Here is a 17,098-nt window from a genome sequence, read left to right as displayed (position 1 = left end):
AATCTGTTGCTGCAGTAGAGTTTTAGAATTCAACACTGGGAATGATTTTATAGGTATATTATTTTAAGATGTTGGATAATTCCATGTATTTTCAAACAGCATCAATTATTCTTTTTTCATTTATCTTAAAAATTCATAATAAGCAGTATAGTGTGAATTTGATGTTCTCAGTGGTTAACATTGATGGAGAGCATGCTTTTTTGCCCTGTGACTTGGTAAGCACTGTTCTGCCATTGCATTTTTATCTTCATTATTGTATGGACCACTGTCGTTCCAATTGTCTTAAGCTACATACAAAGTACGTGAGCATTTGATAAGTTACTGATGAAGTGTGCATAACTTTCTGCTATCAAAATGCCTAGAGCCACATAGGAGAGTTCTGTCTCAGAGATGCAACAGATCTTTAATACTATATATTGATGAAAAAAATAAAAGGTATATGTTTAATTGGTTTCAAACCTAAGTAAAATGAAAACTGAAATATAGGCATTTATATACCTGTTCTGCAGCACAGTGCTGCTGGATATTGAGTACTTTCAGATGTATCTGCTGTGTTCCCTCTGATTTCACTGGTAAGTGTTGGTACTCAGTATTTCACAGGGTGAATTCAACACAGAGGAAAAAGCTCAGTTTTCTGAAACTTGCCTTGTAGCTTAGTTCTGATAAATTCAGATCTGTTTAGATCAAACTGAGATCTAGGAGAGCAATAGGTGTTGTGGATTTTCAAGACTTCTCAGATGTGTCTGCTGCTGTTTGCTATCTGAGTAGGCCTAGACCTGTCCTCACAGAAACTGCCTACAATGTGTAAAGAAGAAAGTCTGAAGAATGAAAATCTTAGATCTGTACATGTATTTGCAGTAGATGTTCATGACGGAACTTAAGATTTCTTTCTTTTTTTGGTAAATTGTCCCTTGAAGTGTTCTTATACAATCTTCCATTGCTACATTAATCTTGAAAGTCTCATACAGGCTAAGTAGTATGATTTATGGATTATGAGGAATAGAAAAGATAAAGAAGGAAAAAAGAGAATTTTCAAGCTTTTTTGACTAAAGCTTTGTGGTATAAATTAATATTGATAACATTTTGGTCTCTTGTGTTTTGTTCCACAGGCAGCAGGAGCAATTCGTCCTTTAGTTTCTACTGTTATTGCCTCTGCTGCTGATGGCTGCTTGGACCACTCACTGGAGCGTACCAGGTACAGAGCAAGTGAAATGCCTCAGGCTTTCTTGTTTGATATAATCTATGGAGCATACCAACAGGTAAGATATTAAGGCTTTCTAAGACCTTTTTTCCTTACTTCAGTTAAAAAGAAAAAAAAAAAAGAGAACTTTATTTGTCTTCTTTCAAGAATAAAGCTTCGCACTTGTTTCAGATTACATCAAACTGTATGCATATTACTTCTGAGTCTTTTAAAAATGTCTTATCATTCTAATTTATTCAATTTTTTGATTAGTTAACTTTTAAATATGAGAGGGGGTGATGGGTCTAAATGGCTGGAAAGACAAATTTGCTTTATTTTTTATTGTGGATTTAATATATTACTTAAATGAGTGGGTTTATGTGTTTCAGGTTAGGTGTCTGTATAAAGTATGTATTGTTGACTGAGAGTATCAAAGGGTTATGGATGCACAGTGTAATAATGACATTTTTTAGTAATTTAGGGGAATACAGGCTGTTCTAAAATACTGAGATAATATAACTTGCTACATCTAGGTAAATGTTTATTCTGTTTCTTGTTGCATGTGTATTATACATACTTTGATTAGTGGCTGAAAATAATGTTTACTTGTCTCTGTTGTAATTTTTTTTTTCCTAATATATTGCTTTGAAATTAACTTTATTCAGGAAAATTAAAGTTGTGGGTAATGTGTTAAACCCTGACTCTTTTGCCTTAATTTGCCCTGAAGACTGTTTTCCTTTGCCCCACCCTTCATTCACAGTTTACTGGAAACATTCCAGCCTTTTGTCTCAGCACTACTTCCTTTTCATTCATCACCTTGTGGAAATTGCCTGTCCAGGTATCTTTCAGACTGACTGGAAGCAGAGCATTTCTTCATTTGTCACTTGGAAGGAATTATTTTTCATGTTCATGCTGACAGTCATACTTCCCATCAGTCTTTCAATTCTAAACAAGCCCAAGATTCTGAAACTCACTTTCAGAGAGTACAAAGCTTAGAAGTCACTAATAACAGCAAAACGTGAGGACAGGCAATGAAGAAGCTGTTACTTAATTGTTCAGTAATTGTTTCTCTTAGAAATGTTGGCACAAATTCTATGTCATACCCTTTATGCTTGATACCTGAAGATATTAAATGCTGAAGATGAAGGACTATCCAAAATGAAGGAAGATCTACTCAAGTGATTGGACTGGCTTCAACCTTTTTGCTTATGACAGGAGGCAGAAGATAGTTCTTAGTATATTACACACATCTGATACTTCTGACATCCTACCTTGAATGTAGTGGGTAGACTCATAAGAAATTTATCCCCTATGTGCATAAGAACACATTTCAAGAGCCAACTGCTACTGTTGGTTATAAACCCTGTGTCTCTTTTGGCAAATTTCATGTTTGTGTGCTGTTTCTTGCAACCACCTTCCCCTCCACCCCACAAACAACTCAGTACTTTTTCTACTGTGCTTGCTTATAATTTGCAAATACTGGCAAATACATAAAAAGCTCTTGTCCTAAATGCCTCACTCAAAAGACAACTATATTTGCAGTTCCTGCACTCCTCTGAATAGAGTTTTTCTCTCACATATGCATTCCATCAGTCTTCTTTTTTGTATCCCTGCTCTTTCAAGAACAAGCCACCAAAGTTGTTAGAAGCAACCAAGGCTATGGTTTCTTGTCCCCAGTTTCCTTTGCTTTGGCTAAATTCTGGTCATTTTAATGCTCTATGCTTGGACCCTTGGGAAGTATAACACTTTGCTAAAATCTCTCAACTCATATTGTTTCCTAATAATTTATGTTTCAATGGTGTCTAGCTGTCCAAGTCAAGGATAAAGACCCTATTGTTCTGGGAACTGTACAAACAAATAAAAAAAGACAGATAATTGTTGTCCTGAAAAACCTAGTCAAGCTACTGTAGGACAGATTTTTGTAGGAATGGATGCAGCTTGTGATGCTTTCTAAATATTAATGTATCCATAATCAATTCCCATAGCCTGGTGAAGGTAAGTACCATTGTACGGATGAACAAAGAGGAGAAAATAATTTTGTTACTCATGTTGCAAGTAATTCACGAAGCTGGGAATGGAATTTGTTTTGGCCAACTCTGCCTGGGATTATGATCCCATGTCTGTGTATTTTATACAGTTGTGACCTTTATGCAACAACAGTATGAGGAAAAACAACAGTCAAACATGCATTCCTTGGAAAGAAACCATCCATTTGAATTAGTGTTTCGAGTAACACAGGCTTTTAATTTACACAGTAGGTAATGTGGAATACTGCTTTCAAACTCCATCTCTATGTAAATGCACCATCAGATGTGAGTAGATAGGTTTAGAGTGTTGACTTCCAGATGTGTTTGTGAATGTATGATCTCTAAATATATTTACCACAAAGTTGTGAAATTCAGTTAAGGGTCAGTTATCTGACTCTTACAAATTTGCTATCAGCAGTCTTTTTCTTTTTTGTCTCTTCTTGTCTGGTAGCAATATGGGAAGAGCAGACTAGAGGTCCTTCTCCTTTGATTGCTGTTTTAAATTTATCTAGAACTAGAATGGAGTAAGGTATTAACATTATTAATATATGAAAAAATATATTTGTATGATCTTTACCAAATTAAGTAATTTCCTTAGAAAACATTTTCCATTTCTGGCTCAAATTAAAAAGGATAGTAATGATTTGCGTAAAAAACATGCCCTGTTGAATCTCCTCTAATTAATTTTATGTACAAATATCAAAGATTGATTTAACAATAGTATCGTAAAAAGGAATCCCCTTTACATTTGGTGCTGAAAATCCAGGACAGATTTTGAGGAATTCGGCCAGGTTGTTCATCTGCATTTCATTGTGATGCATTTAATTTATTTCAGTCTTACATCTTCCCTGTTGCCTAAAACATGTATTCCAAACAGATCTTTTTTCAGATATATATTACTTTCTGATTTAACTGTTATGATGTCAAGACTTCTGACTTCATACCTGTCAACTTTCAAATTTATGCAATTTCTAAGATTTATAAAATTTATCAAGTTACAATTTTTATTTGTACAATGTGTATCTGGCTCAGGGTAGACAAGTGACCAATACAAACAACTGCAAGGGGAGAAAGAACTGTATTTATTGTGTGTGTGGGTCTTGCAGGTGGGAGGCTTTATGTTAGCCAGGGGTTTTCCTTGGGTTTTTAGGTAAAAGGATGTATAAATTTGTTAAGGGGATAAATGTGATGTTGCATCAATACTCATAGTTCTTGTATGTCCTAATTTGTGAGCTCTATTTTCCTGCACGATGTAATGAACCACAGTAAAAGGACAAATTAAAAAATTTAAAAACAAAACCGCAAATCTCTAATAGCTAGTAAAACCTCTGGAAAAAGTTGTAAAATAATGGCAGAATCCATTACTTACTTCAGTTCTGAACTATCTGGGACAAAATCAGCCAACTGAATTTTTTAAATTTTTTTTTTTTGTGTTATGTTAATAACAAATTACTGATCTTTAAAAATACCTGTTTCTTTTCTATTTTTATCAATCCCAAGGAAAATCAGGAAAGTTTACGTGTTAATTGAAAATCCATCCTTTCCAAAAATAGCATATAAGGAATAGATTTCTTAGACCAGACTTGTTAATTTTTGCTTAAGGTAGTTTCATATTTCTGTTCCACTTCTTAATTTAAATAGGAACAAATGTGGAGTATGATCCTGCAAGCCTGGAAGGAGGTGGGTGGGGGAAAGATTTCACTGACGAGAAGTCAAGTGTTCCCTGGAGCAGTACCTTTTAAAAGAATAAGAGTATCAGGAAGTCAGGTAGACTACCATTTTCCTTTAATCTGAGTAGTCTGAGATTGATTTTTGTAATACTTGTTTTTGAAATATTGTGAAATGTAGAAAGATCTCCACGGGTTTTTTTTTTTGTCTTTAACACAAAACATCTTGTTGTGTCCTGTTGTGTGTTCTGTACAAAGTAATGCAACCACAATATGTAAAGGCTGAAATACTTAAAGCATTGAACACTCGAAATGTATCTGCTAAAGCAAGAAAGGCAACAGGAACATTTAAAAAGCTTTACTCTTTCATGATTTGGAAGGGAAACAACCAAAAATGGAAGCAGAAGAGGAGTGGTGGGTAGGAGATTCTAACCAGCTTCTATATCAGATATGTGAACAAACAGCCCTGGTAAGATGATACAATGGTTAAGGAGTTGTCAGCATGAATGTGGGGAATACCAGAGAGTTGCTCACCAATGCCACCAGTCCAGGGAAGCCAAGAACCTTGTGAGAGGGAATAGCTACAAAGAGCTGAAAAAAGAGTAGGACAAGTTAGAATGCTATTCTGCAGGAATCCTTCATATGTGAGTGGTATGGCAAAGTCTGATCACTAACTCAAAATTAAGGGATAGCTTTTTAAGAATCTTATTTTAAAAATGTGCTTTTTTTTTTTCTGCTGATCATTTATACATTATCTTACAATTTCCTCAAGATCTGCTATACCTGTGGAAATTTATTGCAAGAATGACACAGTTTTTGGGGAGGTGGGGTGTTTGTATTACATATATAGTTAGTTTAATCTTCCATTGATAGTAAACCTTATGCAGAGCCTGGAAGTTTATATTTAGCTAATCAGAACAGTGAAGTTGAAGTAAAAAAAATTAGGGACAGGAAGCAGGAATACTCAGTTAAGGAGAATGAACTTCAACGTGTTTAGAGACATTTCTCTGATTCATGTCTGTAACCGCCTTACAGCTATCCACACAGATCAGAGTTAACTTAGGGATTCTATCTAATCTGTGTAGAAAATATGTAGTACTTTTTGGTACTACACTAAATTAGTGTATCTGTTCATAGCCAACATTGACCACTCTTTAAATATTAAGCAATTGCATTTACTTATGGGCCATTACAACATCTGCCTGCATAGGAGAGAACAGCTATATATAAACATAGTAATGACAAGATGCAAAACAATAGTGTGTCAGAGAGAATCATTCACATACTTTGATGCTGAATTCTGGGAGGCAGATGTTCTTCCACTCCCCAAAAAAATCATTGCAAGATGTCTACAGATTGGGTGGAGATGGGGAAAAGAGATAGTCTGCGAACTGAACTGTCCAACCTGACCATTAGGAGGAGAAAAGGAAATTCTAAAATGGTTCTCCTCTAACAAACCCCTAAAAAGGGGGAATCTTCTTCAGGGAAGATCTTGTGAGACTAAGAAAGGAAGTTGGCTATTGTTAGGGCCATTATAAAAGTATTTGCTCAAAGTATTGTCTTTTCTGTATGTAAATAATAGGGAGTGTATTCCATGTGGATTTTGTAAACTCTAAAGTACTTTTTGAAAGAGCACAACATTACTGGGATTCTTTTTCAAACATGTGTGAAGCATTTTAGTATCCTCTGTGGCAGGGAAGTGCAGTCAGCTGTAGCAGTTTAGCAATATTTTGGCGTAGGTCAGGCAAAGTCCTTCGAGGCAAAATGTCTAGACTGATTTGGGGATTTTCCTGTGGCTTGGTTCTTAGTTAAAAACATCAATGTCTGTCAAATTATTATTGCCAGGAGCAACAAGCGATTAGATAAATGATAGTGACAAATTGTTGACTAAAACCTTGGCAACTTTGGAAGAAAGGGTCAGATTCAGAGAAAGGACTGAAGGATCAAGATATAAATGAGACAGAATTTGGGCATTTAATTCTAGTGCTGGAATCCTGAAAAATACATTGCTCATCCCCTTGCCAAGACTAAAGATATCTGAATCTTCAAGGCACCTCAACCTTTATTTTTAACGTTCACCAAACATGAAACTTTGTGTATATCAAGGCATGTAAGTTGTCACCAAGGTTGACCAACTTAATATTTTATCTTCTGTAAGCATTCAGCTGGGGATAAATTTTTTTCCGATTGTATTCCATCCTGAGTTAGTGGTATGGGTCAGAGCTGTTAATTTTTGTAGTGTAAAAGCACTGAAAAAGAGATCATCATTGTTTGAAACATATGACAAATAGTGCATAAAATATATATGGTTTATTATAAGTTGTACTGAGTTGTTTCTTGGCCTTTGTCTTTTTTTAAAAAGTGTCAGGAATCTTTTATTAAGCGTATTGTGTTGTAAGGATGATAATTTAACCTTATTCAAATGGATTTTGCAGTTTCTGAGTGTTCTGTGTGTTCATCCAGTTCCTTTTCCACATCCCCAGGCTCTGGTGACTCACTTTACTTTTGTAGTTTATAGTTATATGTTCAGGTCTTATATATGCCATGTGGCACCGTTATTATATTTGTCCTAATTCTGCATTCCAGTTTGTGTCTGTAGGTAGTCTTCCTTCTCATTAAAGGTATTCTGAAATGCTGAATTAATAAGTGATTTGTGAATTAGGCAGGAGCTGGCTAGACTAATACTAATCTTGTAGTATGATTTATATGAAGACAGTACTACAAACCAATATTCTTCCTTGTATGGAGTCCTAAAGGCAGCATTCTTCCATCTGCCTATATAACAGGTAATTACAGTTTTAGTGTAACTGCCTACTTGGTTGATCCAAGTAAGCTGGATACTCAGCTAAATAGTTTTCTGAAATTCCTAACCCTAGTTTTAATTATTGGTGTAGTACTTTTATGAAGATGGCAAATATATGTGACTTTTTCAATGAACAGTCTAAGCATATGAAATTATCTAATAAAAGGAAGCCTTTCTGGTTTTTCATAGTCATTAGGATTTTATATATGATGGCTTGACAAGGAAATCTGAGTACTCCTTAATGTTAGAAGATAATCTGTTTCTTCTTACATGAGAAATTTTGCACTATTAATAGCACCCTTTCATTGTTGTGGTCCATTTCAGCTTTGATTTTATGACTTATTTCAGTTGCATTAAAAAAAAAATTATTTATTTGGAACTTCAATAGAACCTGAGTTCTGTTCCATTTAATGCAGGCTGGTAATGCTTTCAAGCTGGTAATTTTTTTCTTGTTTTGATGCAAAATTGCTATGGCGCTAATTTTTTAATAAGGCAGTTTTGCAGAGGTTTTGCCTTTCTCCGTTCATTGTCAGGCTAATGCACGCAGACTGTTGTTTAACTACAGTGCTGTCAACCTCACCTAAATGAATATCCTAATTTGTATAGTCTGCAGGTTGTAGTTCTGAGATATTTTCCAAAGGCATCTATTTTCATCTGGCATCTTTTTACCCTGACAACTTTGCCCTGAGAAGCAGGGAGGAATAAATAATTTTTCCTATCCTTAAAGCCTACCCAATTCTAAAGAATAATTTTCAGGGTAAATGTGCTAAAAGATATTTTGTTAGTAATGCTTTCTTTTATTCAAAAAAGTGAAGCTAGATTGGTGGTCTGGAGGAAACTATGCTAGTTTAGATAGCTCTGTATTTGATTAGTTCTTTGGCGCAATGGTAGAGCCAGGATATTGTCTGAATCTGCACCTTGCCCTAATTAAATTCTGCCACAAGAATGTTTGGAGAGATTCTAATGCCTTGCACAAGAAAAAAAAAAAGATTCTTTGCTAATGGGATAATTAAATCCATTTTATGTCACTCCTCATCCTGTAGGATCTCAAAGAACTTTGCAAATTCACATATTAGCTCTTGGAACTATTTGCTGCAGTGGTGCAAAGCTTCCACTCCATGGGTGAACTTTGGCATCTCTATGGCAGTGAAAAGGCATTTTGTCTTCAGATATAATTTGGAAGGTGTATGTTAAGGAGACACAATGCAAATATTCAAGTTGGAAGTTAGATTGGATTATGAGAATACTGTTGTGTTACTGGATTTACCCTGGTAAGTGTCATGTATCCATGAGAATAACCTGTTTGGCACAGGCTCAGAAAATGCTGAATACTGAGTGAGGATCCTGGTACCCCTTGTATGGGAGACCACCCAACTTAATTGTCATCTGCTGCTTGTTCTGAGATAGTAACAAAGGAGACAAAGTAGTGAAGCTGGAGGTTTTAATCTCTTGTTATTCACAGTTTGGTGTATTGAAAGGCAATGAAAAGGACCATTTATGATCTTGCATAATTCAATAAGTGATTTTTCTGAAGTAAATTGTTACAAGAGTGAATAATCTCAAAAAAAATTAAAATTTAAATATGCATTTTAGCTTGGCCTGAATTTGCCTCACCTTTGATTCCAACCTTGATTAAATGATTTGTTGGTTTCTTAATTTTATAATGTGATGTATTTAGAAATCTCTTTATTGGGAGAATGTGAACAATCACTTCTTCAAATATTCTTAGAATAATCTAAATAATCTGTATTTTCTACATTAGGGCAAGATTTTTCTTGTCTTTGTCTTGTCCAAATAATTCTTTCCCAAGTATTTTTCCAATTTGCAAGATAATTTAAAAAGTGTAAACAATGAGTCCTAACACAGTGTTTTGACTACTATTCTTGTCCATAGATTATTGCCATTTTCTTATTTCTTCATGTTGTAACTAAAATATGGGTGTATATATTTAGTGTACTTGGAAGCAACATGAGTACCAGAATATTGCAATGAGCAATCAGGAAGTGTTCGGGGTCTAATGGCAGATTGCCAGGAAATCATGGCATGTATGGAAAAGGCACTTTCAGTTATTGCACTGAAAGGTTTTGGGATATAGATACAAGTCTGTATAAAAACAGGTTTGGACGATCCTTTTAGGGAGTAAATTGCTGTATCTTTGTTCTCTTCACTACTATTGCATCTGGATGTTTGACACAGTAGTTTTAATTAAATACAGTAAAAATAGTTTCAGAGATGAGATAATCTGGTTTTACGTTGATCTCAGTGTTTCCTCATTCGTGTTTACTCCTTCTGTTTACTGCTTCTGCTGTCTCTCATTTAGCTCTGGCATATTGATGTAGGCTGAGTATTTGCTGCAAATCCACTGTTGGATTCAGCATTTTTTTTGTTTCAGTGGTAATGTGTGTGGCAAAAAATATCTTTATAAAATATGATAAAAATAGGCCAATTCAGGTTCGGTGAGAGCTTGTGCCTACTTCTTTTCTTAACTCAGTAAAATGTTCCTGATGCTAATTGTTCATGATGTGCTCTGGCATTTCAGCAGTGGAAACTTGATTTGCCAGCATCTGGAAAAATCCTAAAGATCTGCTATTGTTGATTAGTTATGCATTTTAAATGCAAGTGTTCTGATATTGTTACTGAATGGATCAAGAGTTGGTAAAATGGAGATGCTGCTGACAGTGGAAAAAGTGCTAAAGTTTACACAGTCAAGGGTTACAAAAGTGTAAATGCTGGCTCTACACAGGCTTTAAAGATACCTGTATAAAGGAGCATATCTGAAAATTTTCTTTCAGTTCATGCTTTAAAGAATATTGTTTTGTGTCATTATGAGCTAAGGAATGATGAAAATATAAGAAAATAACTGTCCTGTATTGAACCTTTTTTAAAATCTGTGCTGGTTCTGTTGTAGGGTTGCCAATTCCCATATAAAGATACAGTAAATTAGTGTTCAAAGTATTTTTTGGAAAGAAATAAGCATATGGACTGTTAGTAAATAGTAGGGAGACACAGGCTGAATAGCTGCTCTTTTCTCTAACCTCTTATTCTATGTTTACACCTTGCATTTTATGAAGTAGTAGTATTTTTCAAAATGTGTTCAAACAAATTTGAGGGGAAGAGGAAGAAGACTTTGTGTAATGCTAAAATCTGTATCTCGTTCCACTCGTAGCACTTTATTCAAACATCCACTCTTGGAAAATAAACAAAAAAAAGTACCCACAAAAAAGTGTCCCCAAAACTACCTACTAGAATGCCTTTGAATATTTAAAAATACAAGAGCATTTTTAAGTAATATATTTCCTTCTGTGTCATTTAAAGAGCTAAACTATTATGTTTTCTTTCTTTTGTGGATATGTTTTGTGCCAATATTTCCAGCTGTTTCCATCATTTCAAGTCTGTGGTCTGAAACTTAAACTATGTCTATTGTTTCACAAAGCTATGTGTGCATGTCAAGTTCAGTTAACTGTACACTGTCAAACTTATGTTAAAAAGGCTTTCAGTAGTAAAGGGGCTTTAGAAAGAGTAAAAGTTTTAAACACATTTTTGTATTGTTAATTGAGTCTAGATGTACACTGAATTACATACAGAAGACTTAGAATGAGAATGGTTGTATACTTGGGTCAGTAAGAATTTTCTTCACAAATATTCTGGAATTCTTGTAGAATCTTAGAATATCCTGTGTTGGAAGTGACCATAGGGATCACTGAATCCAACTCCTTGCCCTTCAGAGGATGTTCCCAATAGTCCCACCATCTAAGAGCATTGTCCAAATGTTTCTTGAACTCTGCCAGGCTTGGTGCTGGATCACTTCCTTGGGGAGCTCCTTCCCTCTGGATGAAGAACTGCTTCCTACTATCCAACCTAAACCTCCACTGATACAGCTTCATGCCATTCTTTTGGGTCTTGTCACTGATCACCTTTCCTCGTGTAAGGAAGTTGTAACTGCAATGAGATTTCCCCTCTGTCTCCTGTTCTTCAGGCTGAACAAAGTGACCTCAGCCACTCCTCATATGGCTCCCCCTCAAGGCCCTTCAGCATCTTTGTTGCCTTCTTTTGGACACTCCTTTAATAGTTTTATGTCTTTCTTATATTGAGGCACCCTAACACTGCCCCCAGCACTCTAGTTGAGGCTGCCCCAGTGCAGAGCAGAGTGGGACAATTCCTGCCCTTGACTGGCTGGCCATGCTGTGCCTGATGCAGGACTTTTTTTATAGGTGCTCTCTAGTAACGTTTAATTTGTTAACTGAATTTCTTAAGGCAATATAGAAGTTTTAGAATTACGCACTTTAAATATGGATTTAAAATTTCACATGTGAAGATGTTTAGCATGAGATGGTATATAAACAGCTGGCCTTGTGCTGCTACTTCATTTCATTGTTCTCCTCTGACATCAGTGTATCAGACTTGGAGAACAGTACACTGTGACAATATGTTTAGGTTGAAACAATTACAGATAATTAGAGTGGTAAATGTCATGATATACAAGTGTTAGTGAAATATGCTTTTAATTATTACTTTGCTTTGTGTCATATTTCATCCCTTGAAGCAAGCAATACTCTCAAGATGCCTTAGCCCATTTATGGAACTTCTCCACTCCCTACTAATTATCTGTGATTAATACCTTGCTAAAAAGTTGGAATTGCTTAGTCTGTCCTTGTTGCATCAATTACCAATATATTTTAAAAGTTATGTTTTAAAGTAAATTCTTTCACAGCTAAATTTATTTCTGAATTTTTCTCTTCCATTCTGAAGCAAAAATAAAAATATATGGGTATTTTTAATATGTGTGTTATTTACATTTGTGGCAAATTGTTTGTGTTCTACCAGAAATTTTTCCTTTAAAACAAAATGAAAGAAGGAAACATTTTGATAATAAATATTTGGAATTGAAAGTTTCTAGGCCATTTCTGGTTTTACTGGCACTTTAATCCTGTACTTCTTTACTTGAGGGCTGACTGCATTTTTATGTACTTTTGAGATAGAGTTCCCTATTCCTTTATCTTCTTTATTGACCTTTTTTGTATTCTGTTTATTTAAATTTCTGCTTAATATAAAAATGTTCCAAAGTGGATTTTTGAAATCCTTTCCTTTTTAAGTTACTCTATGTTCTTGTGTCCATTTTGTTTTGTAACTCAAGCTAAAAACTGTAAAGAACAATAACATTTAAAGCACTTTTCTAAGTTGTCTGACAAACTAAAATGATGGAATTTACTGATTTAAATAATATAAAAGTGATAGCTGTGTTTTTTTTCTAGGATGTCTGTGTGTATGAGTATTGCAATTCAGATTTGTAATGCCAATGAATCCCTTGAATTTCACTGATATATTATAAAACAGGAATAGAAACTAAAAATTTTTTTCATCTGTTTTAATAAACTTCTTCAGGACGTTAATAAAAAGAATGACAGGTTGTATTGCAGTACTCTCTTTTGGTTCTTCTTTAGTCCACTGAAATTTATACATGCTTGACAATTTTGATTTCTCGAATCCTGGAGGGGACTGGAAATTACAGAACATAGTATCTTTGGAACATGAATTTGTAGACACATAGTTAAATTTGACACAGGGGAATTGTTTGTAAAGGAAAGCTTATGTCTTACAGAGCTAATTGCTGTTCTTTAAGGACTTCACTGGCATCTTGTTTGAGGCGATAACAACCTAAGTGCATTAATAAAATGTTTCACAGAAGCTTTTACTGAAGACACTTGAAGATTTGGGTTAAGAGAAAGGACTTACCAGAACAGATTATTTGTTAGAAAATAAGAAACAAGGTCAAGTGCATGACCAGTTTTCATTGCAGAAAATCCCCATTGGAGTTTCATGATGGTCTCTACTGAGACCTCTGCAGTTATATTATTCATAAATAATTTGAAACAGGAAGTGGAAGTGTGCATTTTTTTTCCTGCATAGTAGAGATGAGAGCTGAGAAGATTTGTAGAAAAATATTATGATAAAATTCATAGGTAAGTGCAGATAAATGGAGGGTAAAAGGGTTGATTAAAGTTTTGAAGTAGTTTCCACACATGAAATAACTGAATAGATATTGATCTCTTTATTTGTGGAAAGATGTGAGAAGAGATGTGGTGGAATATTTTGAAGGGTTGAGAAGGTGGTTTTTCTCTCAGAATAACAGAGCATGTGATGAAAAGAGGGATGAACGAGATACTCCCTGCTGTAGTTGCTAAAAAATACTTCTATTCAAAAAATAATTGGGTAAATTTAGTTTTCCTGTAATTCACTGAATGCTGTTAAGGCAGTCACTTCTGGTTCAGTGTGTCCCTCAGGGACTTTTTATTATAGGGATTTCTGAAGCCAGAAAACTGGCTTTATAGGAGGCAAAGGGAGCATTCTGGGAAAGTAAGAACATATTATTGCCTTGTTCTTTCTTACTTATTTTTGACAATTCACTTTGAAATAGAGACTGGATAGTGTGCTAGCCAGCCTGTGATCTTCTCAAATACCTCAATTTTTTAATAAAAGATGCTGTCTTAAGTTATCCTCGTTACATGGAATTTGTGTTTCTGGATAGATTAGTAATTTAGAAATATGAAAATAGAGTAGGACTTTCTTATCTTAGGCTATTTCATCTTGAGGTAGCCCTGACTGTTTAGCTCCCAGTTCCTGCTTTTCTACCTATGTTTTGGCTCAGAAGATTCTTCTCCCTACTGAGTTTTTCATTAATGAGGTTCTTAAAATCAGTATCAATAGAAAGCCAAACTGCTTGGAAAGGATGTGTTATGAGAATAATATCTTTTCTAGATTACTAAAAGGTAGATAAACCTTTGTTTGGTATGTGTTTTTTGGGTTTTTTTAAATCTTTTGGATCATGGGGCAGCATAGGACTGCTATTTTCTATGCAGATAACTGGAGAAAAAGATAGAGGGAATCACATAAGAAATACAGAAATTCTTAGTTGCTACCATCCCTTTTGTGATGCTGCAATAACCTAAACAGCAGTTGAAGAGTCATGTTTCTACATCTATTAAATGTTCCCGTGCTCTAAAGGTTTGTCACTGAAGGTTAGTGGTGTCTATTGGTGAGGCATCTCTCAACTCCATCAAGAATTTTTTTATACATGTAACTTCTCATTCATTTATTTAACAATGTAAAGGTTTAGCAAGATACTTGCAGCACCTAACTGAATTAATCTCTGCTTATAAAGTGTTTATTTACTTCTGTAGGACTTTGCTAAATAGCCACAATTTGGCATAAGTTTCTTGGAGTGGTTTTATTTCTGATCCATGCTGAACATGTGTGCCTAATACAGATGTATTACTGTGGATAGGACTGTTGAGGTGTAAGGTTTCATTAATGAAAGGAAATGTGCTTAGAGGTATCTAAGACTAATTTAGGATACTTTTTTCTTTTTTAATTTCTGCAGTGTACAGACTACGACCTGGATTATGGAACTGAATGTTTGCATCTGGCTCTGAAGTACTGTAAAACAAATGCCAGACTTGTTGAAGGAACAGCTGACCTCTGGAAGGTAAAGACAATAATAATATCCAGTTCTATATATGTAATTTAAAATTAATAACATTTGCATATTACCATAAAAATTCAGATGTGTTTTCAATTGTAATTTAGGATTTTCTATTTCATTTTTCAGAATTGGTTTTGTCTGAGCTCTTTCTAGAGCTCATTATTTTAAAGAGACTTGGGCAGGTGTTACTTGAGATAAGCAATGAAGGCAGCATTTTCCTGCAAATAGGAAAAACATCTAGGTATTTGAATGATCTGCAAATCTGTAAAACTATAAATCTGTAATCTCCAAAACTAAGAATTTTCTTTTATAATATGAGCTTTCTCCTGCTATTTCTATATCTTTTGTCTGTTTTCCTCCACTGCTCCTATGAGGACATCACTTTTTTTTTTTCTCATGCCAAATACCTGGCTATCAAGAATTTGATTTTTAGAGTTGTTCATTACATTCAGTAACACTGTAATATTTAAGACCTCTTAAAAAAAAATCAATAAAATTTTTTTAACATCATTTAACTTGTCTGGTAATCTGGTAGGTTCCTGATGAATGACAAAGCAGCCGTGTGTACAGATGCCAAAGCATATGTCCCTTCTACTTCAAAATATTGCATATCATTGATTTGGATGGTGGGACATTATTCATTTTTAGTAGTTGTTGTGTCAAGCAGTTTTAAAGTTTTTTATATTTTATTTTATTTATTTTATTTTATTCGTTACCACATTGAAGGAGCTGGAAGCAGCTCAAATCACTGCATCTGTCATTGACAGTAAATTTCCTCCAATGAGACATTATTTCTAATAGTATAACTATAAATCTTCAAATCTTTCATTAAAACAAAAGGCAGTTTCCTGAATCTGCAGTGTAAGTTTCCTGTGCAATTTAACAGCAAAATTTACTTGTGCATTGGTTGCATACAGAATTTCTTTTGATACCTTGTTGGGGACATACAGTCTTTCTGAAACAGCATATGGTCTGTTTTCCCATTTAGTCTTCTGAGGGACAGATGATGTCATGCATATTTACATAACACAATTTTTGGGGATGATTTCATTGTCCACATTGCAAAGCATAGTACTTATGTGAGGGGTACCAAAATACACCACTAATGCTCATTTAGCTCATTATAGTGTTCATCTGGTTCTTTGTTATCAGTAGATAATACTCATGTCCAGCAGATAAATGTAGAATGACAGAATAATTAAGTCTGAATGAAATAGATAGATGTCATCTGGTCCTACACCTTGCTGAAAGTGGGACCAGGTTAGTTATATTAGGCAGTGCAGGGCCTTGTCCAGCTAAATTTTGAATATCTCCAAGAAGGGAGATTTCACAGGCTCTCTGGGAAGACAATTCCAATGAATATCACCTTGTATGGGGACTTTTTTCAGAATATTTAATCAACATTTCCCTTACTTCCTCTTGCACTGGGAAAGAAAGAAAGGCCAACAGAAAGCTCTGCAAGAAAAGTCTGGTTTATTCTTCATTATGGCCATTAATTAACCCTTCCCCACCTTCCAACTTCTGTAATTTGGTCTGAGCAAACCAAGTTCTCTCATACCATCTTAGCAACCCTCTACTGGCTTCCTCCTGTTTCTCTTTGTGTTATACTGGGGAGCGCAAAGCTGAAAACAGTACTCTGGAGTGCTCTCTGAAGGGCCAAGTACAGGGGAATAATCCCTATATTTCCTGTAATAAGCACAACTTACTGTTGGATTCCATTTCTCCACTGCTCCCCACTGCTGACTCATGCTCAGCTTGTCCAGAAGGTCCTTCTCTCTAAAGCTGTGTTCTCTATTTCAGCATCAGCATGGACTGCTGCTGCCCAGGGTAGTTCTGCCCCAGATGCAGGATTCTGTATTTATATTTGCTACAGATACAAAGTTTCTCTCAGCTACTTTCTCCAGGCTTTCAGGATCCTTCTAAGTTACTGTTGGACCTTTG

General features: G+C 35.0%; 1 protein-coding gene across 2 annotated transcripts in view; it reads left to right on the top strand.

Moving 5' to 3' along the window:
• Window positions 1-17,098, top strand: part of CRPPA (CDP-L-ribitol pyrophosphorylase A) — a 119,097-nt gene that overhangs the window by 23,940 nt on the left and 78,059 nt on the right. For both annotated transcript variants that reach the window (XM_072925564.1, XM_041714434.2), the window contains exons 3-4: window positions 1,110-1,259; window positions 15,056-15,160. In XM_072925564.1, the coding sequence (XP_072781665.1) occupies window positions 1,110-1,259; window positions 15,056-15,160 (255 nt within the window). The remainder of the gene's footprint in view (window positions 1-1,109; window positions 1,260-15,055; window positions 15,161-17,098) is intronic.

The sequence above is a fragment of the Taeniopygia guttata genome, chromosome 2 (genome assembly GCF_048771995.1).
Source record: "Taeniopygia guttata chromosome 2, bTaeGut7.mat, whole genome shotgun sequence".
NCBI classification, from domain to species: domain Eukaryota; kingdom Metazoa; phylum Chordata; class Aves; order Passeriformes; family Estrildidae; genus Taeniopygia; species Taeniopygia guttata.
Note: the sequence above shows the minus strand (reverse complement) of the source record. Positions and strands in the feature narration are given on the sequence as shown.